This window comes from Neopelma chrysocephalum, unplaced genomic scaffold (assembly GCF_003984885.1).
Source record: "Neopelma chrysocephalum unplaced genomic scaffold, ASM398488v2 Primary Assembly neopelma1_299, whole genome shotgun sequence".
Lineage (NCBI taxonomy): Eukaryota > Metazoa > Chordata > Aves > Passeriformes > Pipridae > Neopelma > Neopelma chrysocephalum.
The window spans coordinates 2,195,898-2,222,420 of record NW_020897961.1 but is presented as its reverse complement, the minus strand read 5'-3'; the positions used below and the strand labels follow the sequence as shown (position 1 = coordinate 2,222,420).

The following is a 26,523-nucleotide window of genomic DNA, read 5'->3' as shown; positions in this document are numbered from 1 at the left end:
GCAGTGCTCGGCCTGCCCTCCCACCCCCGCGGGGCTCGGGCGCTGCTCCTTGAAGGGCAGGGAGAGCCGGGGCTGAGCTCCTGGAGCCCCCCTAATCCCCGGTAATCTCGGAGGAAAGCGCTGGCTGTGGGGATTAGGGATGTAAACAGCCACCCTCACCTGCCTGCCCCTGCCTGCCCCCACCTGCCCCCTGCCTGGAGCCCTCCAGACAGTGAGGATGGGTCTCCAGAGAGTGGGATCCTTGCCTGGCCCCCCTAAATACAGAGTCTGGGTGGCCACCGATGCTCTCTGAGGCTGTGCTGAGCCTGTGGTGGTTATTTATGGGAATAAAGGGAATGTGGAGCCATCTGGACACAGCCTGGCTCCATAATGTGGCAGGGCACAAGGCTCCAGGCGGTGACAAGGTTGGGGACAAGGCTGAGATGGTCCCTGTGGGGTTACACAGCCTCAGTCAGGGTCCGTGTAGAGCTGGATCCATCTTTTCCCGCTGGGGAATTACCACTGGTTTTCCTTATGGGTAGGGAAACTGAGGCAGGGAGGAGGTGCCCGTGAGAGGGAAGCTCTGGGGATGCACGTGGCATTGCCACCCCCCTGGCTTGAGGGGGACAAGGACAGTCCTGCTGGGCAGCTGGACCGGGAGACTGAAATTTGGGGATGGCTGAGGCTGTGCCAGCTGCTCACGGCAGGGAACGGCCCCTGCCAGCCAAGGCTCCCCCTGCCCCTTTCCTGGCCGGAACAGCAGCGCCCCACGGTGCCCCAGCCGCGGTGCCAGCGTCCTCTCCTGCCCTCGGGGCACGGGGACACAGCCACGTGCCACTGCCACTCACACGGGCTCGGGGCCGGGGGCATCCCGGGAAGGGGCTGTCACTCTGCCCCTGGTGCGGGATGGGGATGGGGACAGAGCATTGGGTGGCTAGATCCCCGTGCCAGGTTGCCAACACACCAGCCAGGGGCAGGATGGCTCGGCATCAGCCCCGGGAAGGGCTGCAGGAGGCAGAGGCAGGTTGGCATTTTGCAGAGGGAGCACTAGGAAAGGCTGGGGTCCAGTGCCCAGTGTGTCCTCAGCCCCTGGTAACCACCAGGTGATGTGTGATGGGTGGTGTCGGCACGTTTTCCCAGTACCCAATACCCTCTACCTGGTGCCCAGTGCTCCTAACACCCAGTGGCTGATGTGGAGCCCGGTGCCTCCTGCCCAGTACCCCGTACCTGCAGAGCAATGCCCGGTACTGGTGCCCACTCCCAGGAGTCACTCCCTGGCACTGGGGCTGTTCCCTCTCACCTGTAACAGTAACTGCTGCTGGGGCCTTGTACCCACTGCCTGTACTGGGCCCTGACAATGCCCAGTACCCAGTACTGGTACCCAGTGCCTGTGCCCTGTCCCTGGTACTGGTGCCCTGTCCCTGCTGCAGTGCCCTGTTCCCGGTACCCAGTGCTGGTGCCCTGATGCCAGAGCCCCGTGCCTGGTGCTGCTGCCTTGTACCACTGCCCCGTGCCTGCTGTGCAGTGCCTGCTGCCTCGTGAGTGATGCCAGAGCCACTGCCTGACCCCAGGGCCTGGTGCAGTGCCTGGTGCCAGGGCTGGGTGCCAATGCCAGTGCCCAGGACCAGTGACCGGGATTGATGCTGGTGCTCGGTGCCAAGGCTGGATGCCGATGCCCAGGTGCTGGTGCTGGTGCCCAGTGCTGGTACCCAGTGCCTCACGCCACTGCCTGGTGTCCAGTGCCTGCTCCGGGTGCCAAGTTCCCAACGCCTGATGTTGGTGCCCGCGCCCGGTGTGCCGTGCTTGGCCCCGGTGCCGGTGCCCGGTGCCAGGCGCTGTTTCCGATGCTGGTGCTGATGTCGGTGCCCGATGCCCGACTCTGTTGCCGGACGCCGATGCCCGGTGCCGCTGCCGGTGATGCCGAGCGGCCGCCCCCCCCCGCCCCCCGGCCCGCCCCGCCCCGGGGCCGCCCCCGCCCCCGCCGCTGCTATTTCTGCTAATCCGCGGCGGGGCCCGGCCGTGCCCATCGGCAACCGCCGCTCCCGGACGGCGCCCGGCGCCGCAGCCATGGTAAGGCCGGCGGGGAGCGGGGACACCGGCCCGGGCTGCCCCGCACCGCCCCGCCCCGCACCGTGGCACGGGCCCGTTCCCGCAGCGCGGGCCCGCTCCGGTGCCCTCCGTGAAGGTGACGGTGCGCGGGGGCGGAGCGGACCCGGGGCCGCCGGTGCCGCAGCGGAGCGCGGGGGGAACACGGGCGGCACCTGCCCGGGCCCTGCGGGGGAGGCGGGGGGCGGCCGCGGGCCCCTCAGCGCGGCATCGGGGCGGGCAGCGCTCGGGAGCGTCACCTGCGCGTCCCCGCGTCCTGCCTCCCCCCGCCGTGTCCGTGCGTGGGCGGCGGGGGCTGCTCTCGGGTGGCTCCGTGCCGAGCATCGCTCCCCAGAGCGGCTACTGGCAGGTCCCCGGGTTGCGGCGCTGGTGGCACCGCCAGCCTGGCCGGGCCCTCTGCGGGGACTGTCACACGCTCGGAGCGGGCTCTGCACTCACCGGCAAGGTCCGGAGCCGCCACTGGCATTCCCGACCCGCGGGAGCTTGTCCTGCATCCCTCGTCCTGCCTCCCCCCTCCGCGGCGATGGCGGGTCCCCGGGAGCCGCTCGGCAGGGCCACGTCCCCACGGGGACCTCTGGCCACTCGCCGTGCCCAGGGTGGGGATGGGGACGGCGGGCTGTGGCCGTGGCTCGCGTGGCACCGGGGTGGTGGCCGCTGGGACAAGTGCCCTTGGTGGGGAGCGCTGTGGCCGCCCTTCCCCGGCAGCCGCCGTGGGAACCAGCCCGGCACATTCCTCGGGGGCTGGACGCAGTGGAAGCAGGGAGGAAGGAGGGCGACTGGCGGAGCGTGTCGCAACGAGCGCCTTCCCGACAGGCTCCAAACTGTGGCTTTGGGATGCACAGAGCCAGGCTCGGGAACATCTGTGCGGAGGACGGCGGCTGCGGCTGGGTACCGGCAGGGAGCTGCGCTCCCTTCTCCCTGCACGTGGGGCTGGAGGTGGTCCAGAAGGACCCCCGGAGGTGGAGCAGGTGCTCCCCGACACCGGTACTCTGTCTCCAAAGCAGTTCACGGCTCGGACGGAGAAACGGGATGAGCAATGGTCCCTCCCGACCTCTTCTCCCGGTTCTGAGCGGGCTGGATCTTGCCCGTCCCCACGTGCTGAGATGTCACCTTGTTCCCAGCCCGGACAGCCCCCGCTGTCACTTCCCGGCTCACGGGGAGCCACCGCGCATGGTCCCATCCCGGGGTCCCCACGCAGGTGCTCACAGGTCCTTCCAGCTGGAGGATTCCCTGCAGGAATGGGCTGGAGCCGCTGCACCGAGGGGTGTGGCTCTTGTCCCACCTACTTGGTGACCAAGGACCAGCGCTGCTGCCTGGCCCTCACCCACAGCGTGCTCAGCACCCTGTTCCTCCGGGAGCTGTTGGGAGACTCAGTTTCCCGATGGGATGCTGCTGATGGGTGGCAGGGGAGAGCTCCGGTTCTCCGGCGGGACCATCCCGTGCTCCCGGAGCAGGCCTGTCCTGGGGGAGAGCCAGGCTGCTCCCGGCACTGCTGGATTTGGTGGGGGCTGCCGTGTTCCTGTCCCGTGTTGGGCCCGTGCCTTGGGGACGCCGCCTGTGCCCGGGGTGCTCAGCCGTAGTGACACAGCGGAGCAGCACGTGCTGCGCTCTGGATGTCACATCTGGGTGTCACATCTGGGTGTCACCTTTACGTGGGCGGGGGACACCTCGGCCAGCCTGGCTGTGCGGGCAGCATCTCGCCGCGGTGTTCCCTTCCCTTTCCCCTGCAGAAACAGGCTGGGGAAACACATCCCATGGGAATGTGGTGCCCGGCGGGAAGCCGCTAAGGGGCAGCCAGGCTTTCCTAGCTCGGGCTGTGCCCGCTGTCCCCGCGTCCCCCCTCTGCCGCAGCCCGCGGGCTGTTGCCGTGCGGGGCTGGCGCGATGCGGAGTGACAGGCGAGGGGGAGGCAGCTCGTGTGCCACCTCGCCGGGGCTGTGACAGCCCGGGTGTGAGGCCGCCTTGCACTCAGCCGGGTGTGTAATCTGCTTACGGGGGCACCGGCGCAGCCCCGGGCTCTCGCTGCCGTAAATCCCTGCTCCTGCCGGGAGTGCGGGCTGGGACGCTTGGAAAGCGGCCGAGAGCCCCTGGATCGCGCCTGAGCGGCTCTGATGCATCCCGACAATGCATCAAGGTGAATCAGCGTCCCTGGTGACCCCGAGGTGACAGCTGGGGAACCCTGGCTGCCACCCACGGCTCCTCCTGGGGCACTGTTAACCCTCCGCCTCCCAGGGATGAGCCGGGAAAGCCGAGGCAGGAGCGCTGGAGCCTGGGATCCCTGTGATGGGCAGCGTCCCTGCTTCTCCCAGTCCAGGGCCGGGTCCTTCCCAGGCAGGCCCAGCTCCAGCAGGAACTTGGAGCCGTGTGGGGAAGCTTTAATTGTCAAGTGCAAAAGTGTGGAGTTTTTAAACAGCTTTTCATGGAACACTGAGTTTCTCCCCTCAAAGAGGCTGTGGAGCCCTTTGAGGGCTTTTGTCTGTGGGGTGCTCCAGGGTGGGGAGCGGGAGACCACGTGCTGTGCAGCAGGATGGAGGGGGGTTTTGTCTGAGGATGGAGGGGAGTTTTGTCCCAGGATTGAGGGCGTTTTTGTCCTGAGACAAAGGTGTTTCCAAGGACCGAGTGTCCTCCTGGGCTGTAGCCAAGCTGTGTGTTCAGCCCAGGGGTGATGGTGATGATGGTGGTGGTCCTGCAGCCCCCCAGCCACCTTCTTGGCCAACGGGGCTTTTCTGGTCCTTGAAATCTCGGTAGCCGGGCAGGAGCTGGCCTTGGCTCTGCCCCGGGGGTCCCTCTGCCCTCCTGTGCCCCGCAGCCCCCGCAGGGGCCGTGCCTGGCCCCTGGGTGCCCTGGGCGCCCGGCGCGGAGCCTGCCCAGGGTGGAGTTATGCTAATGCCGCTCCCCATCCCTCGGCGCAGCCGGGGCCTCTCGGCATCTGCTCCTGGCCACGGGCGACACCGGCTGTGCCATGGCCACCTGCCCCGAGCTGCAGCCTGGGCAAGAGGTACGGGGGCACCGACCGTCCCCGGCGGGGCAAGAGAGGGGGCAGAGGGGATGGGGGGACCCGGAGCACCCTGATACTGCGGGAAGGTGCCACAGCCGATGCTCCGTCCCTGGAACAGCCCTGCTGGGGGCTGCACTTGCTGCAGGAGCCCCAAGGATGCGGCGCAAACCCCTCCGGTGCTGCAGCACGGCCGAGGCCATCGGCCTCGCTGGGGGTGGGGGGCGAGGGGGAGCCTCGAAGGGCCGGAGCCCCGAGGGAAGGAGCGGCAGCGGAGCTGGAGGCGCTCGGAGGTGGCGGTGGCACCACCTCCCACCCCCGTGTGCCCCCGGCCCGGCCGTGCTGTGGCAGGGGCTGGAGCTGAGCCCCCCAGAGCAAGGTCGGTGAGGAAGAGGATGCTGCGCTCGCACAGACCCACCGAGCACTCGAGACCCACGGGGGGACAGGGAAACACAGCGGGTCCTGCAGCCCCCGCCACGGGGACACCTGCTGTCCCCCAGCCTGGCACCGTGTCCCGCCGTGCTGGGGGCGCGGGGTAGCAAGAGAGGGGGGCAGCAGGAGCGGGGGGCAGCAGGAGAAGGGGGGCAGCAGGAGAAGGGGGGCACCAGGAGAGGGGGGCACCAGGAGAGGGGGGCAGCAGGAGAGGGGGGCAGCCGTGCGAGCGGTCACCGCCGGCAGTGCCGTGACCTTGTTTCCAGCCCGCTAATTCCGCGCATCCCGCCTCGCCGCCGGCACCGCTGCTCGCCCAGCGAGCGGGGACACGGCTGCGGGAGGACACGTGTCCCCACGGAGGGCTCTCGCCTCGAGGGCCCCCGATCTGGGGGGGCACTGACCCCCAGCTGGGAGCCTGCAGAGTCAAGGGCTCCCCCAGACCCGCCGTGCCCCCTGTTTGGGGGTCTCGCTGCCCATGGGGTCTCCTGGCAGTTGCCACGGCAGGAGCTTGGGGACCTTGGTCCCGCGGGAGCTACTGCCGGACATGCCCTTGGGAACGCGTCTCCTCCCGGCAGTGCTCGTAAACAGGATGTGGAGCCATCCCAAAGCCGGCGGCCCCGGCCCTCGTCCCCACCCGCCGCCGCACAGGGCCACCAGCCGGGGGTCGCTGTGCCTGCCCCCCCCAGTCCCTCCCTGGCGCTGCTGCCTGCGCCCGCTCCAGGATGGGCAGAGCCGGGGAGGGGAGTGTCGGGGTCCTGGTGACATCTGTGGGCCGGGTCCCCCGCCCTGGCTGTCCCCTGGGACCGCAAGGACAGCAGTTCCTTGGGCCATCGCCCACGCCGAGACCCCACAAGCGGGCAGGTGGGGGGCACGGGCAGACTCTTACCCACTCTCTGCCTCCCCCTGGCCCCAGCCCCACTCCAGCTCCCTCTCCTCGCACTGCTCTTAATCACTTCTTGGTGTCTCTCTCTCCTCCCCGGCGCCCCCTCCCCACCCTCCCGGCAGGCCATGGGGTGTGTGGGGGTCCTGGCCACCCCGGAAGACCCCGAGGAGCGGCAGGGTGCCCAGGGGGATGGTGGCCATGCCTGTCCCCCGGAGTGCCAGGAGCTGGCTGCCGTCCCCACAACACAAGCTGTAAGAGCCCAGGGTGCACAGGACCACGGCTGTCCCCACTGCCATCCCCATGGATGTCCCCAGGGCTGTCCCCAGGGTGGTGGCTCGTCCCCTGGGGTGGCCGTGTCCCCCCTCTCCTCCCACCCCTGCCATCCTTAGGCTGCATGTGTCTGGCTGCTGCGGCTTGGGGGCTTGTGCTGTTGAGTCGGGTGGTGCCACCACGGTCTGGCACTGCCACCGTTAGTGTCACCTCCTCCCGTGTCCCCCAGATAAAGCGTTTCCTGAAGGAGGACTCGGACGAGGCTGAGCTGACCCAGTTCCTGCGGGATTGCCCTCCGGCCGACAGCCCCAGGAAGGTGGAGCCCCCAGAGGGCCGGCGGGAGCCCGGCCACCCCCTGGGCACTGCGGGCAGGGGCCCCGCCGAGGAAGCCACGGACGAGAGGGACTCCAGGATCTTCTCCCGGTCCCGGCCCCTGGACACCCCGCAGCACATCGCAGCCCCCCCGCCCCCCAGCCCCAACCGCCCGCGGAGCCCCTGGGGGCAGCTGGACCCCTACGACTCCTCCGAGGTGCGGGACGTGTCCGTGGAGGGGCGGGGGGGGGCACGCAGGGGGCGAGGGGTTGCAGGAGTCACGGTGGAGGGTGTTCCCATCCTGCAATCACAAAGGTTTAGGGCGGGAATGGCCTTGTCCTGTGGCACTCCAAGCCTGGGGGGTGGGAGGAGGGGGTGGCCTGCCAGGACAGGAGATGTGATGGTGGTGTCCCCTGTCCCATGTCCCCTCTGCCTGTAGGATGACAAGGAGTATGTGGGCTTTGCCACCCTGCCCAACCAGGTGCATCGCAAGTCGGTGAAGAAGGGTTTTGACTTCACCCTCATGGTGGCAGGTACGGGGGGCCCAGCTGGGCTGGGGGGTGCTGAGCCCACTCTGGAGCCCAAACACCACAGGGCAGGGCGTGGGGGGTACTGGCTACACCCCCTCACCCTTGTCCCCCTTTTCCAGGGGAATCTGGGCTGGGCAAGTCCACGCTGGTGAACAGCCTGTTCCTGACGGACATGTACAGGGACAGAAAGCTGCTGAACGCCGAAGGTGAGGGGGGGGACAGTCACAGCCCATGTGAGGTGTCCTGGTGACACGGGGGGGTGGCAGAGCCCTGTGATGCCCCTGGGGGGCTGCAGCCCCTCTCCCTGCCCAGCTGGGCTCCTCTGAAGCCACATGTGGCCCGTTGCCAGCCACCTGCTGGCCCTGGGGACGGCTCCAAGGCAGCAGGGACCCCCCTGCCCAGCATGGGGACCCCCCACAGGGGCTTTGTACCCACAGGGAAAACAAGCCCTGGCTTGTTGGGAATTGCAACAAATCCAGAAGGCTGAGGGCAGTTGGGATCTGGGGCCAGTTCAGCTACAGCCAGTTTTTAAATTAAAATGGCCCAAACTTGCCCAAATCCCCAGGAGTTCACGGGGTTTGTTTCACTTGTTTCCGCTGCTTGGAGTGAAAGCCAAAGAACACAATGCAGCAGGAGCATCCTTAGGGATCCGGGGACATGGAGGGGTGCTGGGGGTGAAGGGGCACGTGCAGCCTGGAGCTGTGGGGTCAGACACAGGGGTACAGGGGGCCCTCAATGCTCCCACAGTGATGCCACCCCCAGCAGACCCCTGTGCTGCCCAAGGTGGGGTCCTGGGGTGCAGGTGACATGGGTGGACATCCATGGGCATCCACGGGGATGTGGGGACCACAGCATGGAGCTGGACAGCCCGTGTCAGGAGTGATCCAGCAAAGCCACCCCAGCCCCCGGGGAGGGGGTGACACCTGTCCTGTCACCTCCATCCTCTCTTGCCTGTGGTGTCCCCCCCGTTGACGTGTCTCCTGCCACCCCAGAGCGCATCACGCAGACGGTGGAGATCACCAAGCACGTGGTGGACATCGAGGAGAAGGGGGTGAAGCTGCGCTTGACCATTGTGGACACACCGGGCTTCGGTGATGCTGTCAACAACACCGAGTGGTGAGTCCCTGGGGGTGCTCCAAAGGAGTCCACATTTGATATTATGTATTATTTTGCATTAAATTATTCCCCATGTTACACACACTACCCATGTAGGAATATCTCACATCCTTTGTGTGCACGACCCACATCAATTTTCATGCTTCATCCCATAAACTCCCAGCCAAGACAACAACAGATCCAGGCACAAGGAACAGATATGGAATGTTCTGGGAATTAATTCAATAGTTCGGACTAAAACCTACACAATATTAACTTATAAGTATTATATGTAAACTAACTTAACTTAGTTTACATATAATATGTACAAGTTAGTGTGTGTGTATATATATATATATACACGTACATATACATATTTATAGTATATAAATATATAGTGTGTTTATATATAGTGTATATATGTAGTGTGTATATATATACGTGTATACACATGACTTAACTTATATGTATAATGTTGACTTATATGTGTGTATATATGTATGTATGTATATATATATATACACATACATATATACATATAAATTAACCTTTATGTATAATGCTAATTTATATGTGCAACCCTCTGGATCCTCCTGGACACAGGAATGTTCCAGTACATAATACCAATCTTCTGGGACATAACATCAATTAATACTTGCTCTAATGGCACACGGGGAGCATCAGGTTATCTCTTAACCGTATTTCTCATGTGAAATCAGTGGCCTGGAGTCGGTAAGGCCTGTCACCACCAGCTGCAGGACCTTTCTTTCCCCCTGCACCCTGCCCGAGAGGGTGGGCACAGCATGGGGGGTGGGATGGGTGAGAGCTGAGGGTCCACAGAAAGCCCAGGAGTCCACAGAAAGCTCGGAAGTCCCACAGAGGACTCGATGTCACCCCACTGTCCCCGCAGCTGGAAGCCCGTGGCCGACTACATCGACCAGCAGTTCGAGCAGTATTTCCGTGACGAAAGTGGCCTCAACCGGAAAAACATCCAGGACAACCGTGTCCACTGCTGCATCTACTTCATCTCGCCCTTCGGCCACGGGTAGGGGCACCACCGGGCTGAGGGGGCTGGGGAGGGGTTGGTGGGGCTCACCAGGCTCCCTCCCCGCAGGCTCCGGCCCCTGGACGTGGAGTTCATGAGGGCCCTGCACCAGCGCGTGAACATCGTGCCGGTGCTGGCCAAGGCGGACACGCTGACCCCCGCCGAGGTGGAGCGCATGAAGAACAAGGTGAGGGGGGATCGCTCCAGCCTGGAGCCATCCCGGCGGGTCCCTGGGTGTGGGGGTGCCCTGGGGGTCCCCGCTTGGATGGGGGTTCTGTCCATCTCCAGCCTGGACTTTGCCTGGGAGCATTCTCCATGCAGGACCAAGTTGACCCCGTGGCCACCCGGGATCTCCCTGGGGCTCAGCTGGGGGCTGGAAGGGTTTGAGGGGTGCCCGTGACATCTAGTCTGGGGGGAATGGGCTTTTGGGGGATACTGGCACTGTGTGGTGTCTCCCACCCCTTCCTGAGGGCTGGAGCCCTGCCCTGAGAGGGGTGTTTGCCTCCAGATCCGGGAGGAGATCGACCACTACGGCATCCGCATCTACCAGTTCCCCGAGTGCGACTCGGATGAGGATGAGGAGTTCAAGCTGCAGGACCAGGCACTAAAGGTGGGTCTGGCTCCTGCAGCTCCGTCCTTGGAGGGGCAGAGCCCCATGGCCGGGAGGACACATCATCCTGGGGTATCTGTAGGACTTTTTGGGGCCACACAAGCTCTGCAGGGAGCACATGTCATCCTGGGGTACCTGTAGGAGTTTTTGGGGCCACAGAAGCTCTACAGCAGCCCCAGCATGGAGGGGCTGGTACGTGTCACACTACCCAGACACATTGCCAAGATCCCACAGCTTGGTGGGATGGGGATGGGGTGGAGAAGCTCATGCCACAGCCCCTGGATCTCCACAGCTTGGGATATCTTGGCAAAGGGATGCTGGACACAGCAGAGGAGATACCTGGGGAGGGATGTGGGGCATGGCAGGCAGGACAGAAGCCCTGCTGAGCCCCTGTTATTACAATTATTAGAAATGCCTCTGCCTGAATCAAGGTGCAAATGAGCCTCAGACAGGCTACTTTGCAGTTTGACAAAGAACCTTTCTATGATTCTTTCCAGAGAGGGTAATCAGCCATTGGAATGGGCTGCCCAGGGAAGTGGTGGATTCTCCGTCCCTGGAGGTTTTTAAGATGAGACTGGATGTGGCACTCAGTGCCATGGTCTGGTAACCACGGTGGTAGTGGATCAAGGGTTGGACTTGATGATCTCAGAGGCCCTTTCCAACCCAGCTGATTCTATGATTCTATGATTCTATGATTTTGACAACGTTTAAGACAATGAACAACATTTCATTCTCTCCCACACCCTCCTGCAGGAGAGCATCCCCTTCGCCGTCATCGGCAGCAACACGGTGGTGGAGGCCAAGGGCCGGCGCGTCCGCGGGCGCCTCTACCCCTGGGGCATCGTGGAAGGTAACGCCGGGCTGTCCCCAGTGTCCCCACGGCCACTTGGGGAGGGGGATGTCGCCCTGTGTCGGTGCTGCTGAGCCCCGGGGGGGGGGGGTTGGGGAGCCCCCTGACCTCGGGCTGCCCCGCAGTGGAGAACCCGTCCCACTGCGACTTCGTGAAGCTGCGGACGATGCTGGTGAGGACCCACATGCAGGACCTGAAGGACGTGACGAGGGAGACCCACTACGAGAACTACCGCACCCAGTGCATCCAGAGCATGACCCGCATGGTGGTGAAGGAGAGGAACCGCAAGTACGGGGCTAGCAGAGGCGGGGCCAGGCTGGGCAGGGACGGGAGGGGGGAATGTCCTCTCTTCGGGGTGACTCCAGCCCACTGCCGGCGGTGGTCTCCAGGGGTTGGGGTTGTGTGCAGGTTCGTGCTGGGGTGGGCAGAGGTGGGGGGTTTGGGGGGCCCTTCCTGTGCCACAGGGCTGGGAATTGCTGGGGGGGATGGGCCAGAAGTGAGGGGGACCCTGTGTTGCTCAGGGCTGGGTCTGTCTTGAGTGGGGATACTCCAGCAGTGAGGGGGATCCTATGTCACCCCCGGGGCTGGCTGGGGTAGTAAGGGGGACCCTGCATCCCCCAGGGCTGGGATTGACGAGGGGGGATGATCCAGCAGTGAGGGGCACCCTGTGTGCCCCCAGGGCTGGGATGGGGGTGTGCTCTAGCAGCAAGGAGGACTCCGTGTCCCCCCCGGCCAGGATATGTCTCAGGGGATGCTCCAGCAGTGAGGGGGATCCTGCATCCCCCTGGGGCTGGCTGGGGGGAGATGCTCCAGCAGTGAGGAGGACCCTGCATTCCTGCAGGCTCCGGGGCCAGAGCAGGACCCAGACAAACATCCCATGCTGGGGCTCTGCTCCCAGACCAGCTGCAGCCATGGCACCCACATCCCCTTAAGCCACCCCAAGATGCTGAGGGAGCCCCCCAAGGAAGGGTCCCTGGTGGGACCCTCCAGCTGAGGGGTTGAGCAGTGTGGGAGCGAGTGGAGGCTCTGTGGGTCGGGGGGGGCTGGAGCAGCGCTGTGGGGGGCTGCCAGGGGCTGTAGGCACCTCTCTAGGCACCTCTAAACAGTCTCTCCCTGCGTGCCCCGGGCAGGGGCCGTCCCTCCGTGCTGAGGCTGTGCTGCGCCGACTGCTCCGCCGACTGAGCCGCGACCGGCCGGGGCCGCGCTGGGCCCCGCCCTCCTCCCCCTGCCATCCCCTGCCACCCCCTGCCACCCCCTGCCATCCCCCTGGCCCCCTTATAAAGTACTTGTTGGTACCCAACACTGTCTTGGTCCTTCTGTGCCCACGCAAGGGCCGGGCAGCCGCCCTCGAGGCGAGCCTGCCCCGTGGCCAACACCCCTGGCCCCGTGGCCACCCCCCCTGGCCCCGTGGCCACCCCCCGGCCCCGTGGCCACCCCTTTGGCCCTGTGGCTACTCCCCTGGCCCCGTGGCCATCCACTCGTGTCCCACACAGACTGCCCTTGGGATGCCAGGAGGATGCCATGTGCTGGTGGCATCACCCCTGCTCTCCCAGGGCTGGGGACATGTGGCCCCAGTTGGTGGCACTGAAACCCCCAGTGGCTGGCAAAGTCCTGCCCTCCCGGGGGAAGTGATTTTGGGGTGCAGACAGTCTTTGCTGGGCTGGTGGAACTGCTCATCCCAGTGCTGGTGCCTGGCTCCAGCCTTGTCCCGCTGCCAGGGGTGGAGGGAGCTCCGTGTGCTCCCCACTGTGTCCCCCCAGGGCGAGGAGCCGTGACAACGGGCAGCGACTTCCAAGGCACCTCAAAACGTGGCCAAACCCCGTCCCTTGCCCTGGCACAGCCCCCTGGCACAACGGGACCCCGCAGGGCAGGGATGGCCCGTCCTGCCCGTGCCACATCCAGTGTCCATCACCGGAGGGGCCACGCTGTGGTGGCACGTGGCGGTGGCACGTGGCAGCACGTGTGACCCCTGCCAGCCACTCTCGGTGTCCCAGCCCTGTCGTCACCCGCTGGGCTGGCACGTGGCATCCAGAGGGACGGGTGGGAGAGCTGGTCCCTCCCAGTGCCGCGGGCATGGGAGAAGCCATTGATCCGGGCTGGCTGCAGTCCTGCGAGGGGGGGTGGCCTCGGGGGGATGCTCACCGCTCCCTCCTCCACGAATGGGGTTGAACGGGAGCTGAGGCTCAGGAAAAGGGGTGTGGAGCATCCTTGGGGCTGGCTGGGCACAGGGGTGCCCGGGGAGCCCGTCCTGAAGCAGCAGGGCAGAGAGGGGAGATGCTGAGGTTATGGGGTTTTACAGCAGCAGAGGAAATACTGGGCCAGCAGAGCCCAATCCCAGTGGGATGCTTCCCAAAATGGGAGGGTGTGCAGGAAATCCCTGGGTCCCCCCTCCCCGAGTAGTGTGTGGCAGTTTAGGGGTGCTGAGGTTTGGGAGGATACCTGGAGCCTCTCACATCCTCCTTGCCTGGAAAGAGGCCTCTTGTGTTGGTGGCCTGGAGGCTCGGGGGCTGTGCAGGTGGGTGGTGGACACGGCACAGTTTGGGGTATCTGTGGGGGAATGTCCCCCCAGGGGGGCTGGGGAAGCATCCTCACCTCCTCTGTCTTCCCACAGCAAGCTGACACGGGAGAGTGGGACAGACTTTCCCATCCCTGTCATCCCCCCAGTGCCAGATGTGGAGACGGAGAAGCTCATCCGGGAGAAGGACGAGGAGGTGAGTGTGGGGGAGGGCTGAGCCCCCCCAGCCCCCCTTTCCCCTCTCTGCAGCCCCAGTCGTGGCACATCCATTGTGGGCCACCCTTCCTGCACCATCCCAGCAGCTGCTGCTCCTCAGGCCAAGGATCAGGAGGTGCTGAGGGGCATCAGAGGGTTCCCCTCACTCACCTCCTGCTGATCCCGGCCTGCCTGGGGTGCCTGCCCCAAAGCTGCTGTGGCTGGAGCTGCCGGCACCCCCCTGACCCCTGCTCTGCTCCCTTCCAGCTGCGGCGGATGCAGGAGATGCTGCAGAAGATCCAGAAGCAGATGAAGGACTCACACTAGCCTCTTCCTCCTTCTCCTCTTCCTCCTCCTCCTCCTCCTGCTCCTGGCCCCCGGATCAGAAATGTTTACATCACGCTCCGCCCCGCCCGGCCCCGCCAGACTCGGTACCAACCGCACCCGCCACCTTAAAGCTGCTGCGGTATCGCCTTATCCACCGCCCAGCGCCGCCCCAGGGGACAGCCGGGGACAGCCAGGGGACAGCCCACCCGGCCCGGGAGTCCCCTGCCCCCGTGTCCCCCCGCCCCCGGGGACAGCTTTGTCCCCCAAGCTTTGGCTTTCCCTGTGTCCCCCAGCTCTGGGCCAGCCTGCTCCCCCTGTCCCCGTGTCACCTCGGGCTCCCGCTCACAGCCTTCACCTCGGCTCGGCCCTGGTTTAAGGGGAGAGGAAAGGGGGGCACTGGTGCCAGCCCCCCCAGCTGCCCCGCCGTGGGGGACAGGGCTGCTTGTTGCCTTGGCACGGAGGGACAGCAGCTCCCGGGGGGCACAGGGGACCCAGGGGATGGAGGGGCAGCCACCACCCTGCTCCGTGTGCAGGGGGACTGAACTTGTCAGTGTCCAGCCCTGTGTCCCCAGTGTCCCTGTCCCCACGGAGTGAACCAGGAATCCTGGGCCCTGGGGAAAGTCCCTTGAACCCTAAATCAGAGGTCGGGTCCCCAGCCCGGCTCCCCCTGGCTGTTGGCCCTGTAAAGCAATAATGACAGTCCTGGGCCTGTGGCACCTCCCACCCCATGGCAACGGCATTGCCCCTGCTGGTATTTCGGCCCCTGGTGCCACTTGCTTGTCTGTGGTGTCCCTGTGTGCCCAGGATGTCCCTGTGTGCCCAGGATGTCCCTGCCCCTGCTGCTTCCTGGCAGAGCATCCCTGTGTGTTCTCCAAGGATGTCCCCACCCATGCTGCTTCTCAGTGAAGCACTGCTGTGTGTCCCCATGTTCCCCCACGATGTCCCCATGTTCCCCCGTGATGTCCCCACATTCCCTGTGATGCCCCCATGTTCCCCCACGATGTCCCCACGTTCCCCTGTGATGTCCCCCTCGGTGTTGCTGCCCTCGGGAGCACTGCAGCTTGTTCCCCCCAGGCCGTCCCCATCCGTGTTGTGTTCCCCCAGAGCACTGTGCTGCGTCCTTGTGTCCCCTCAGGATGTCCCCACCCGTGTTCCCACCCTGCAGGGCACTGTGTTGTGTCCCTGTGTCCCCCTAGGATGTCACCAGCTGTGTTGCTTCCCGACAAAGCCCCGCTGTGTGTCCCCAGGGGGAGCCTGGCCCACACCTCCCAGTGTCCCAGGGGAGCTGGATCCCAACCCCTTCAGCTCCTGCTCCCTCCTGGCTCCAGGGAAGGACAAAAGGGGCTGGTGAGGCAGAACTGGGAGCAGTGGGATCACTGGGAACTCACTGGCAGGGGGCTGTGTCCTGTCCCCGCCAGGGCCACCCAAGCTGGGGTCCCCCAGGTGGGTTCACCCCTGGTGGGGGCTGTGCCCAGCCGAGGCTCGGGGTGGGTCACCAGGCACGTGCCCCCCGTGTCCCTGTGCCAGCCAGGGGTTCCCCGTGGGCAGGGCCTCCCCGGGCAGGGCCCCGCAGGGTATATTAGTGCTTTCCTTTTTTTAATCTCGCTATTTTCTTACAGAAGCCCCTCCTCCCTTGGCATGACGGTCCTAGAGGCGTTTGTTAACGGATATAAGCAGAGTATAGGTTTATAAATTCTTATAGAGTTAGTGGAAATATTTTTATCCCTCCACAACTGTTCTCAATAAATAACGGCTGACCCGGCTTGTCTGCAACCCCGAGTGGCTTCTGCACCAACACCCCACATCCCTGGGCATCCCACATTCCCGGGCATCCCACGTTCCCACATCCCTGAGCATCCCACATCCCTGGGCATCCCACATTCCCACATCCCTGGGCATCCCACATCCCTGGGCATCCTGTGTCCCTGGGCATCCCACATTCCCACATCCCTGGGCACCCCGTGTCCCTGGGCACCCCATGTCCCTGGGCTGGCAGGGTCTTGCCCCGTGGCCTCTTGTTCCCAGTTCCTGTTTCCTTGGCAAAGGCTCAAAATAGATACTGGGGGGTTTGTGCTGCACCCACAGGGACACACAGCTTGGGGTGGGGTGGCAGAGCCCTGTGGGACCCCCTCTGGGGATGAGGGGGCACAAGGAGGGGGTGCCCCCATCACTTGCTGCTGGCTCGTCCCCCTCTCCCACGGCTTGGGGTGCTGCTGGTGTTGGGGTGTGATAGGAACTGGGGGGGCAGAGCCCGAGCCGGGGCATGGAATTGCCCTCCACGTGCTGCCCCTGGGCAGGGTGAGCCCTGCCAGGGGACACCACCAGTTCCTGTGCCCAATTGCCATGGCCTGGCTTGCCCAGGAGCAGGTGGGGTGGAGGGGTGGGAGGGGTGGGCAGAGCACACCAGGACAGATGAGCTGCATCTCCACCTGCCTCCCAGTGGGCATCGTCCATCTGCACCCCGTTATCCCTCCCTGCACCCCATTGAACTGCCCTGCACCCCAAGATACCCCCTGCTCCATGACCCTGCCCTGCTCCCTGCTCTCCTCCACACTTTGGATCCAGCCTGGTACAGAGTGGGATGTCCAACAGCCCAAATCCCACTGGGAAGCAGATGCTCCCAGCCCTGCTGTGCCTGGCTGGGTGTGTGTCACGGTTTAAGCCCCCCAAGTTCATGGCTGTGTCCTTTCTCTGGGCTAAAGTGGCCAAAGCACTTCCCAGGGGTTGCCCAGGTTCCTTGGCTGTGCCCTTCCCTGCCCTCTGCACCACCCAACACACACTGGATTGGGTTTTCCACCACAGTGAGGGTGCAGCTGATGGGCTGGAGGGAAGGGGGGCACCCAGTGGGGCTGTGAGAACCTCAGCAGGGCCAACCAGGCCAAGGGCAAGGGCAGGGACCCGGGGCAGGGTGATCCCCAGCACCAGCAGAGACTGAGGGAGGGATGGAGGGAGGGAGGGAGGGAGGGAGAGAGGGATGGGTGGATGAATGGATGGAAGGATGGATGGAGGGATGGTAGGATGGATGGATGAATAGATGATGGGTAGATGGATGGATGGAGGGATGATGGATGGATGGATGGAGAGGTGCCTGCTGAGAAGGACTGGGTGTTACTGGTGGGTGACAAACAGGACATGACCCACCCACGGGCACTGGCAGCCCAGAAAGCCAAGTGTCTCCTGGGCTCACCCCCAGCAGTGTGGGCAGCAGGGGATGGAGAGGGTGCTCCCCCTCTGCTCCACCCTCCTGAGACCCCCCTGGAGCTGCCACCAGCTCTGGGGGCCCAGCACAGACAGACATGGCCAGGAGGCCACCAAAACGGTCCGAGGTGTCCCACGGTCCCCACTCTAGAGAAAAGCTGCCTGTGGGGAGCTGCCAGCCCCACCCCCTGCCTGCTGCACCTTCTGCCCTTGCTCAGGGTCAGAGCTGGGCCAGGACAGCACCTCCCTGGGGTCCTTCCCTCCTCTGCCTGTGGCTGGGGATGCCAATTCCTGCTGCTCACCAGGCCAAGCCCCACCATCCCAACCATTAACCCTCCTGTCAGCAACATGGAAATGGGGGAGCTTCCTGGGGTGGAAGCAGCTCCTCACCCCAAAGGCTGGGCTACAGGAACCTCCCACATCCCACCCTTGCAGCTCCAAGATGGATCCCCTGCCTGCACCTCCCTCCCCAGAACAGCCAACAGAGCCTCTGCTTTGGGCCCCTTTGGCCTCAGATCTGCTGATTTATCCAGTTCCACTTCTCCCCAGAGCATAAAACCCGGTGCTGAGGCTCCAGCGACAGCCCCAGCTGTGCCTACCCTTCATTCCATCTGATTTTCATCACACCTTTAAAAATAAAAAGTCCCAAACCCACTCAATCCCAGCCTTCCCAAGGCAGAGATATTTCCACGTGGCAAATGCTTCCATTCCCTGATGTCCTATTTTAGTTTTCTCCCCAGTGCTGGCACTGGTTGCAGACATCCCTCCTGGAGCTCCAGCCATGCTGGGAGGGAGGGGATAAGGGTTTCTCTGGGCTGAAAAGGAGATCTCTCACCTCCTTCCCTGGGCTGTGCCACCCCTGTCTGACACCCAATGAGACCTCAAGTGGTGTCAGCCCTTCCCTTCCCTTCCCTTCCTTTCCCTTCCCAAACCTTCCCAAACCTTCCCTTCCCAAACCTTCCCTTCCCTTCTTAAACCTTCCCAAACCTTCCCTAACCTTCCCTTCCCCTTTTCCCTTCCTCTTTTCCCTTCCCTTCCCCTTTTCCCTTCCCCTCCCTTCCCTTCCCTTCCCAAACCTTCCCAAACCTTCCCAAACCTTCCCTTCCCTTCTCAAACCTTCCCAAACCTTCCCTAACCTTCCCTTCCCCTTTTCCCTTCCCCTTTTCCCTTCCCCTTTTCCCTTCCCCTTTTCCCTTCCCCTTTTCCCTTCCCTTCCCTTCCCTCCCCTCCCCTCATTTATTCCTTATATTATTAACAATATTTTCCCTATGGCAGACCCCCTGCAGCCCCACCTTTTCCCACTCCTTTCCATCCCAGAACCCAAGGCTCTCCCTCTGGCTCCTTCCCCCCTCTTGTCTTGTACCTCTTCTCCACCTGTCACATCCATTCCCGGCGCTGCCTCTCCCGGATCCCGGGGAGCCAGGAGCAGTCACTCCGATTGCACCCGGCGCTGTCTGCCTGCCCGGGAGCTGCCGGCCGGGGGGTGACAGCCCTTCCCTCGCCTTGGAAACGTGAGGAGGGTTGGGATGCAGTGTCTGAATGCATCCAATGGATGCTCCTGATGGAGCAGGTGCAGCCCCGGTGACTCCGCTCACGGCTGGGGGAGTTCAGAGAGGTGAAAACCCGGTGCCGTGGTTGTGCTGCTGCTCTTCCCCTCCTTTGAGGGCAGCTGAAACATCCCAGAGTTACCTTCCAGCTGGAAAATGGGCCACAGAGCAGATCCTCCATCCAGCTCTGGCAGAGAAAAGCCTTCAACACCTTTGTGGCTTCTCTGTTCCCCACGTCCAGAGTGGGAAAACCAGACCAAGAGCTTGAAACCTTCCTCAGGCTGAGAGAGGTGAGGGGGTTCAGCTGGAGAAGAGAAGGTTCCAGGGAGAGCTGAGAGCCCCTTCCAGGGCCTAAAGGGGCTCCAAGAGAGCTGGAGAGGGACTTTGGACAAGGCATGGAGCGACAGGCCACGGGGGAATGGCTTCCCACTGCCAGAGGGCAGGGTTAGATGGGATATTGGGAAGCAATTCCTGGTGTAGGAAGCTTCCTGAAGCTTCCTTGAAAACGCTCAAGTTGTGCTGTGTTTTGACAATACAATTCCCATTGCACACGAGACCCACCCAGAACATTCCAGGTGACCTGCCAGATTGCTCAGGGGGTTGGCAGAGCCAGCCATCCCCCCCCAGTGACGATGCCACCAGCGATGGCAGCACGAAGCACAGAGCCCAGGCTGCCAGAAATGGCAGTGAAAGGCTGGTCTGATGCTGATGTTCCCTTGGAAGTGGCCCGGGTGCCACTGTCCTGGATCTCTGTCCAGGACCACAGGCAGAACCTCGGAGAAACAGCACCATCTGTTTGCAGCTTTGCTGCACCAGAGCAGAGGTGACAAGGTGCCCTTCACGGGAGGGTGTCCGTGACCCACGAGCAGGGCTGAGGGTCCCACCCTGGAGCCAAGGGCTTGGTGCAGCATCCTCTGCTGTCTTGGGCCAGGCTGGGGCCCCCTGAGCTCCAGCCCCTCCTGCAGCCCTCAGGTGACACCCGGGGCTTGCTCTGGTTCCAGGTTGTGAGTAGGAGACACACGGGGTGTGTGCAGGGACCAGGGAGGGGACAGCCACCAAGGGTCTGCAGGGAGGTCAGGCAGCCCCAGGCTGGGGGCTTCAGCTCAGGTTTGGCTCTTTCCAAGGCAGGGTCTGCCCTTCTACTCCCAAAAACATTCACCCTGAGGGCCACACGGGTCTCAGCCTGTTCCCCACATTTCCCCATCGCTGTCTCAGGCAGACACAGCCCATCGGGGTCCCAGAGCTGGCTGGTGGGACAGAGGTCCCAAGAAGGTGTTGGCCCCACAGGACCAAGGGGGACAAGGCCAGCCTGCCTCCCTCTTTGCTCCAGCTGGGAAGCTGTGCCCACCCATCCCATCCCATCCCATCCCATCCCATCCCATCCCATCCCATCCCATCCCATCCCATCCCATCCCATCCCATCCCATCCCATCCCCACCTCTGTGGGGGGAGCAGCCAAGTGAGGGGCAGGGGCTGCCCCCAAACCCAGCTCAGCCCCTCAGCGCTGGGCCCCCCCCGTGTTCTGGGTGACAGAAGTGAAAAAAGACCACCCATTCCAGCTTTGCCACAGAACTGGGAGGAATGAAGAAGATCTGCTTTAATAAACCTGCTGGGGAAGGGACACGAGGGGTGGCCTGGGGCTCCCAAAGGTCCCGTGGAGACGCTGCTACTTCCTTTTGCGGCGTTTGGTGTTCATCCTGATCAGCTGCTGCCCCTGCTTCTTGATGTCTGCCCGGCTGGGGATGTAGTCGTGCTCTTCTTCTTCCAGATCCAAGGAGACTGCAGGGGAGAGTGGAGAAGAGGGGGGTGGGAGGCTCTGAGGGCCATCCCTGCTGTGCCCAAGTCCCTGACAGAGCTGGCATGTTTTGTCGGGCTGGTGGGATCCCAGAGAGCCCCCGTGCTGAGCACCAGGGCTTTTCCAGCCCAGCACCCCAGAGTGACCTGCAGCACTGGTGATGGCCCATCTCCAACACTGCTGGGGCTTCCCAAAAAGGTCTGGAGCTACAGGGTGGTGGGCACAGCTCCTGCTTTGCTAAAAACGGTGGCGACCTGCCAAAAGCTCTTTGTCTCCTCCAAGAGTGTCCACAGGCAGAGCCAAGTACTGGTTATTCTTCCCAGCCAGGTGATTTTGAAGACAAGGGACTCCCTGCTTGCCCTACAGCATCTCTCCTTGTTCCCTCTGTGGCCTGATGCTCATCACCCCCCATCTGCCTTCCTTCTCCCACAGCCCCACCTCAAACCATCACCCGTGCTCAAAGCCCTGGGGACAGCCAAGGTCAGCCCCAGGATCTGGAGGAAGCTCGTGGGTTGGGGTGTGCTGGGACAGTGGGAGACAGACAAGGACCCCCAGAAGTGCCAGCAGGCAGGGGCTGGGACAGTCACTGTGCCCCCACTGTGCTCTCCTACCGTGGAATGCAGGGCCCACATCCTCAAAGGAGATCTTCAGGTTCTGTGCCTCAGCCGCAGTTGATTTCTCCAGGAGGTTTCTGACCTTCCCAAAAGTCTGTGAGAGACACGCTGGGATAAGTGCTGACGGGAAGGTGGGTGTTAGAGCCCAGGGGGTGCCCCACCTCGCTGCTGTGGGGACACCCCACAGCTCCCAGAGCCATTGGGGGCTGAGCTGCTCCGTGGCCCTTCCCTGTGGCCACCTCTATGCCCTGGGTGAGGAAGGATGACTTGGATGGGCCGTGAGAGCCCTGTGTGGGTCCCCAGAGGTACATCAGGGATGGAGGGACAGACCTCACTCTCCTTGTCGTAGGTCTGGGCGCTGGGGGGGCGGTCGGACACTCTCTGCTTCAGGTAATGCAGCTTCTCCTCACACTGCTTGAGCTTCTCCTCCAACCCCACGGGCCGGGGAGAGTCCCCCTGGAGGGAGGGAGAGGGAGAACAATCACCTTGGTGGGGAGAACGAGCCCCTCGCGGTGGTGGTGGCTGCACCAGGGGTCACCCTGTCCCACCCTGTCCCACCCCACTGGGGCCACGTGGGCACCTGGTCGGGCATGGTGATGCTGTGGAGGCGGACGAAGAGGTTGTCGATGCTGTTCTCAAACTCGATCAGCTGCTCCTGGTTCCTCTTCATCTGCGCCTGCACCTGCTCCAGCCGGGACTCCTCCCGCTGCAGGTTCTCCCTCAGCTCCTCCTCCCGCAGGCTGGAGCCAACAACACGTCACACAACTGCCCGGGGGGCAGGGACACCCCAAATCTGCTGCAGACACCCCAGACCTGCTGCAGGCACCCCAGATCTGCTGCAGACCCCCCACGCCTACTGTAGACACCTCAAATCTGCTGCAGACACCTCAAATCTGCCGCAGGCACCCCAAATCTGCTGCAGACACCCCAAACCTGCTGCAGGCACCCCAGATCTGCTGCAGGCACCCCACAGACCTGCTGCAGACACCCCACAGACCTGCTGCAGGCACCCCAAATCTGCTGCAGGCACCCCACAGATCTGCTGCAGGCACCCCATAGCTGCTGCAGACACCCCAAATTTGTTGCAAAAGCTGCTCAGGTCCCCCCGCCCTGGCCTGCAACTGCAGAGCAAAAATGCTGCTTGCAACCCAACCCTGTGCTGCTGGCACCACTTCCCGTGCCAGGCAAGGAGCGAGGGTGCCCCCAGGGCCACAGTGGGAGCTTTGGGTGCTGTGCCAGGAGCAGAGCCGGGGGATCACCCTGCTCAGGAACCCCCCTGGTGCAAGAGGGGTGGGTGGCTGCAGTGGGATGGAGGTCGGGGTGCCTGTTGGGACGTGTGCCCCCCAAGGATGGTGCCCTGGTTGGCACGACTGCCCCAAGGCCAGCAGCACCTGGTTGTGCCGAGGGGCTGGTGAAACTTCAGCCTCGCCTGCTTCAACTCCAGCTCCTTCAGCATCTGCCTCAGCACCTGCTTGTTCTCCTTGCACTCCTGGATGTGCTGCTCCAGGTCCTCCGTGGACTTCATCTGTGCCAGGAGGCTGCCCGGGATGTCCTGGCCAGGGGAGAGCAGGAGGGCTCTGCCCATGGTGCTCCTGCTGGGGGCACCTCGGGGAGCTCACAGCTGCAATCCCGTGCCACAGAGAAGGGCAGCTCCGTGTCTGCCCACACAAGGAGACACTTTAGGGGGCTCCAAGGAGGGGAGAGCGGATAAACCCCACAGTGAAACCAGGGCAGCAGAGGGGTCTCAGCTCCCCAGCGCTGGGGCAGCCCCAGGTTTGACCAGGGAGGGAGTTTTCCGTTACCCAGATGCTGGAGCACTGCAGGGCAGCCTTGGCCATCTCCATCTTGTCGTTCACAAAGGCCTCGCGCTCCAGCTGGGTCATGGCAGCCTCTGCGTCGGCCCCTGGGGTGGGAGGGGAGCGGCAGGGGAGGATGTGCCAGTGGCAGTGCCCACAGCCCAGCCCTGCCCCCCCGCCAGGCACTCACCCCCCATCGCGTCCGAGGAGCTCTGGGCTTGGTCAGCGGTGAGCAGGGCCGCTGCTTGCTGCAAGGACAGTCACTGTCACCCCCCTGCTGCCACCCCGGGGGGCTCAGCACCGCTGGCTGGCACCTCCCCACAGCCCCGGGCCCCCAGCTCACCTCTCTCAGCTGCCTCTCGGTCTCTGTCTTTTGCTGGAGGTTCTCGAGGTTCTCCCTCTGCTCGATCAGGGACTGCTCCCTGAGGGACCTCTCCACGAGGACCTGGGGTCCTGCCTCGGCCATGAGTTTCTGGAGCACAACAGAGGAGGGAGAAGTTGCTGCCAAAGTTCAGCTGGAGCTTTCTTCGGGATGGTTATTAGGTTTAAGTATTGGTTTAAGATGGGATATTGGGAAGAAATTGTTCCCTGTGAGGAAGGCCCTGGCACAGGTTGCCCAGAGAAGCTGTGGCTGCCCCATCCCTGGGAGTGTCCAAGGCCAGGTTGGATGGGGCTTGGAGCAACCTGGGCTAGTGGAAGGTGTCCCTGCCCACGGCAGGGGGTGGAATGAGATGATCTTTAAGGTCCCTTCCAACCCAAACCATTCCATGAATCTACGATTTGTGACCCAGTTGAGCTTTCGGGATGGCCAGTGTCAAAAATGTCCTCAATTCCATGCAAACAGGCTGGGAAGGAAGCTGGGAAAGGAGGGCTGGGGCATGGAGCAAGCTGCCTTCCCCATGGCTGGTGCTTCAGGCAGGCTGTCCCCAGCCCCAGGGCAGCCTGGCCAGGAAGAGCTGTGGAGGCATCTGGGTGCTGTGGGCGACTCCAGCTCTGTCTCTTTTGCTCTTGACTGAAGGAAGGCTCACAGGCCCGGGTATGTGGTGCTGTCTGGGGGCACTGGAGGGTGGGAAGGGACCCCAAGGTCCTTGTGCCAAGTCTCACCTTGATGACATCATTGGCTTTGAGGTTTTGCCGGGATGTGAGCTCCTCATTGTACATCACAGTTATCCCACACATGAGGTCCAGGTACCGAGGCAGATAGAACAGCTCCTGGGACACAGGGAACACAGCACGTCACCCCCCGAGCCCTGGGGGTCCCCCAGGCTGTGACAGGGGATGGGGGGAGCGGGAGGACCCCACCAATCCAGGAGGGCATCCCCTTGGACACGGCCCCTTGGGCACCTTGTGCCTTTGCAGAGGGAGCAGGCGGGCTGATGGCACGGTGAGCAGGAGCTCACCTTCCTCATGATGTCCTGCACCTGCAGGTACATGCTGGTCACCCTCTGCCCAGTCTGAATTTTCATGAGCATCTTCTCAATGTCGTTGCCCAGCTGGCGAATCGCCTGGGGCAGACACCGGGGGAGGACTTGAAGTGACTCTCTGTTGCATACCCAGTGCCCACCTGGGGGATGCAGGATTGAACCCCACCTCAGGAAGGGCTCCTGGGTACCTGGAACTGCGGCTGCTGCAGCCTGTCATCCAACTCAGCCTCCTTGAGCTGCTGCAGGTACCTCTGGCGATCGTCCCGGGCCTGACTCCACTGCTTCACCTTGTGCAGCAGCATGTCACACACCTTCACCTGGTCATGGACCACGGCCTCCAGCCTCTTCTGGGCCGCCTGGATGGGCATGGGAGTGTTTACCAGCCTGGATGCTGCAGGAGAAGGGGGTCCTGCCTGGCAACTCCCCCCCCAAAGTAGAGCCAGGGACACTGGGACGTTGCTCTGGGACATTGTCATGGGTTTGACAGGCTGGGATGTGGGAGAGCTTTGCTGGGGTAAGGGAGAGGTGGGCAGGGCTGGGCTGGGCTTAGGGACTCTGCATAACACAGACCCAGGGCTGGGGATCAATAAAATCGACCAGTGCCCCAGCTGTGGATGTTGTCAGAGCGGCGGCACCGCTCTGTCCCTGCAAGGGGCCCGCAGGCAAAGGCAGCTCCTCCATCTCCACGGGCTCATAACCAGGTCACAACCTTGGGACAGGCAGTGAAGGACAGGAATGGCATCTCTCTCCCAGGGATGCAGCTGGACCCCGTAGGAACCCAGGGCGGGTTCCTGTGCCAGGAAGGGGTAGGAACAGGGTGGGACAGCCAGGAGGTCGTTGGGACCGGGGGTCTGGTCAGGGAGCTGAGGGAGGACCTGCATGGATGGGTCCTGTGGTGGAAAGGGACCCACAGGACTCACGTGAACACCCCGTGAATCACCATAGTGGCCCTGGGGGGCTGTCCTTGTGCTGGCACCACATCCCTCTGCCATGCACTGCTCTTCCCAGTGTTCCCAGAGCCCCAGCCCTCCAGGAGCAGCCCGTCCCACCAGACCCTGCTGGTACCTCCAGGCTCTCGGTGGCTGCAACGGCCTTTCCCTCTGAGAAGGCATCGTTTGCGGGGAGCTTGTTGTACTGTGGGCAGGAGAGGGACAAAGGGACTGTCACTGCCAGCCTGGCAATGGTCACATCCTGCTGCTGGCCCCTGGAAGGGACTGCTGGAGGAGCTGCAGGTGCAGGGGTGCAGCAGGTGGGGCCTTTCGGTACCTTCAGGACAAAATCCAGGACACGGGCATCCTCCTGCAGCGCCTGCTGCAGGCTGGGCAGCAGCTGCTGGTTCTGCCGGAGCTTCTCCTCACACGACTGGGAGAAAATCCGTAACCCTTGTGCTGGAGGGACATCAGGGGGTCGTTGGTAACGTGTAGGACGATGGGGAGGGCCATGAGCCCACCCCTGTCCCCGTGAGGCCGAGGGGCAGCACCTTGTAGGCTGACGAGGTCACGCAGCTCCCGGCAGCGCTTGTCCAGCCCGGCCTTCTTGCCCTGCGTGCCGGCGGCACCGCGGCCCCGGGCCCCCTTCCCTGCGCCCGCCATCCCTGGGCCCACCATCCTGGACCCGTGAGGGGCAGCCACAGTGGTCACAGGGTTGTGACCACGACGGTTCCGCCGTGGAACCGTCGCCGTGGCACCTCCAACTGCCGCCGGAGCTGCGTCTCCTGCTCGGAAACGGCCCCTCTGGGCCTCTGCAGGCAACAGATTAATTAGTAACTGATTAATGAGGGGGAGAAGGATCCCAGCCTTGTTTCCTATCGCTGTGGCAACAGCAGTTGTCACTTGGCCAGTCATGGACCCTTCTCAGTCACGGACCATTCCCAGCCCCAGGAGGAACAGGACAATTCCAGGGAAAACACATGTGCGTGTACACCCACCACACCAGCAGTGCTCTCCAGGAAGCTCCCAGCTTATTTACACACCCACCTCTGGAAATTCCACTTAATTAGCTAGGAA

The 26,523-nt window shown here is 63.4% G+C and overlaps 3 protein-coding genes across 6 annotated transcripts; 2 read left to right on the top strand and 1 right to left on the bottom strand.

The window, feature by feature from the left end:
• Nucleotides 1–1,971: 1,971 nt before the first annotated feature.
• Nucleotides 1,972–15,905, top strand: SEPT4 (septin 4). 3 transcript variants are annotated; one of them, XR_003537507.1, is made up of 13 exons: nucleotides 3,995–5,082; nucleotides 6,894–7,193; nucleotides 7,416–7,509; nucleotides 7,626–7,712; nucleotides 8,499–8,622; nucleotides 9,512–9,646; nucleotides 9,716–9,833; nucleotides 10,155–10,256; nucleotides 11,010–11,106; nucleotides 11,232–11,394; nucleotides 13,718–13,817; nucleotides 14,084–14,247; nucleotides 15,763–15,905. XR_003537507.1 is itself a non-coding variant. In XM_027704927.1 (12 exons), exons 1-12 carry the CDS (start codon nucleotides 2,047–2,049, stop codon nucleotides 14,141–14,143), a joined length of 1,383 nt encoding a protein of 460 aa, XP_027560728.1. In that variant the 5' UTR covers nucleotides 1,972–2,046; the 3' UTR covers nucleotides 14,144–15,905. The 3 variants fall into 3 exon arrangements, 2 of the variants coding, with proteins under 2 accessions (XP_027560728.1, XP_027560727.1); XM_027704927.1 differs by lacking the exon at nucleotides 3,995–5,082 and adding an exon at nucleotides 1,972–2,049 and having other exon boundaries at nucleotides 14,084–15,905; XM_027704926.1 differs by having other exon boundaries at nucleotides 14,084–15,905.
• Nucleotides 14,844–15,905, top strand: LOC113978189 (SH3 domain-containing protein C23A1.17-like). The gene is made up of 2 exons (XM_027704928.1): nucleotides 14,844–15,079; nucleotides 15,121–15,905. The coding sequence occupies exons 1-2, from the start codon at nucleotides 14,871–14,873 to the stop codon at nucleotides 15,833–15,835; spliced, it is 924 nt and encodes a 307-aa protein (XP_027560729.1). The 5' UTR covers nucleotides 14,844–14,870; the 3' UTR covers nucleotides 15,836–15,905.
• A 4,554-nt stretch (nucleotides 15,906–20,459) lies between these two features.
• CCDC183 (coiled-coil domain containing 183) lies at nucleotides 20,460–26,210 on the bottom strand. 2 transcript variants are annotated; one of them, XM_027704924.1, is made up of 14 exons: nucleotides 25,998–26,205; nucleotides 25,784–25,905; nucleotides 25,583–25,651; nucleotides 24,706–24,873; nucleotides 24,494–24,598; nucleotides 24,198–24,305; nucleotides 23,437–23,565; nucleotides 23,284–23,341; nucleotides 23,100–23,200; nucleotides 22,689–22,849; nucleotides 21,878–22,037; nucleotides 21,628–21,753; nucleotides 21,295–21,391; nucleotides 20,460–20,667 (listed from the first exon to the last, which is right to left on the bottom strand). In XM_027704924.1, the coding sequence occupies exons 1-14, from the start codon at nucleotides 26,122–26,124 to the stop codon at nucleotides 20,555–20,557; spliced, it is 1,644 nt and encodes a 547-aa protein (XP_027560725.1). In that variant the 5' UTR covers nucleotides 26,125–26,205; the 3' UTR covers nucleotides 20,460–20,554. The 2 variants fall into 2 exon arrangements, with proteins under 2 accessions (XP_027560725.1, XP_027560726.1); XM_027704925.1 differs by lacking the exon at nucleotides 24,494–24,598 and having other exon boundaries at nucleotides 25,998–26,210.
• Nucleotides 26,211–26,523: the final 313 nt, after the last annotated feature.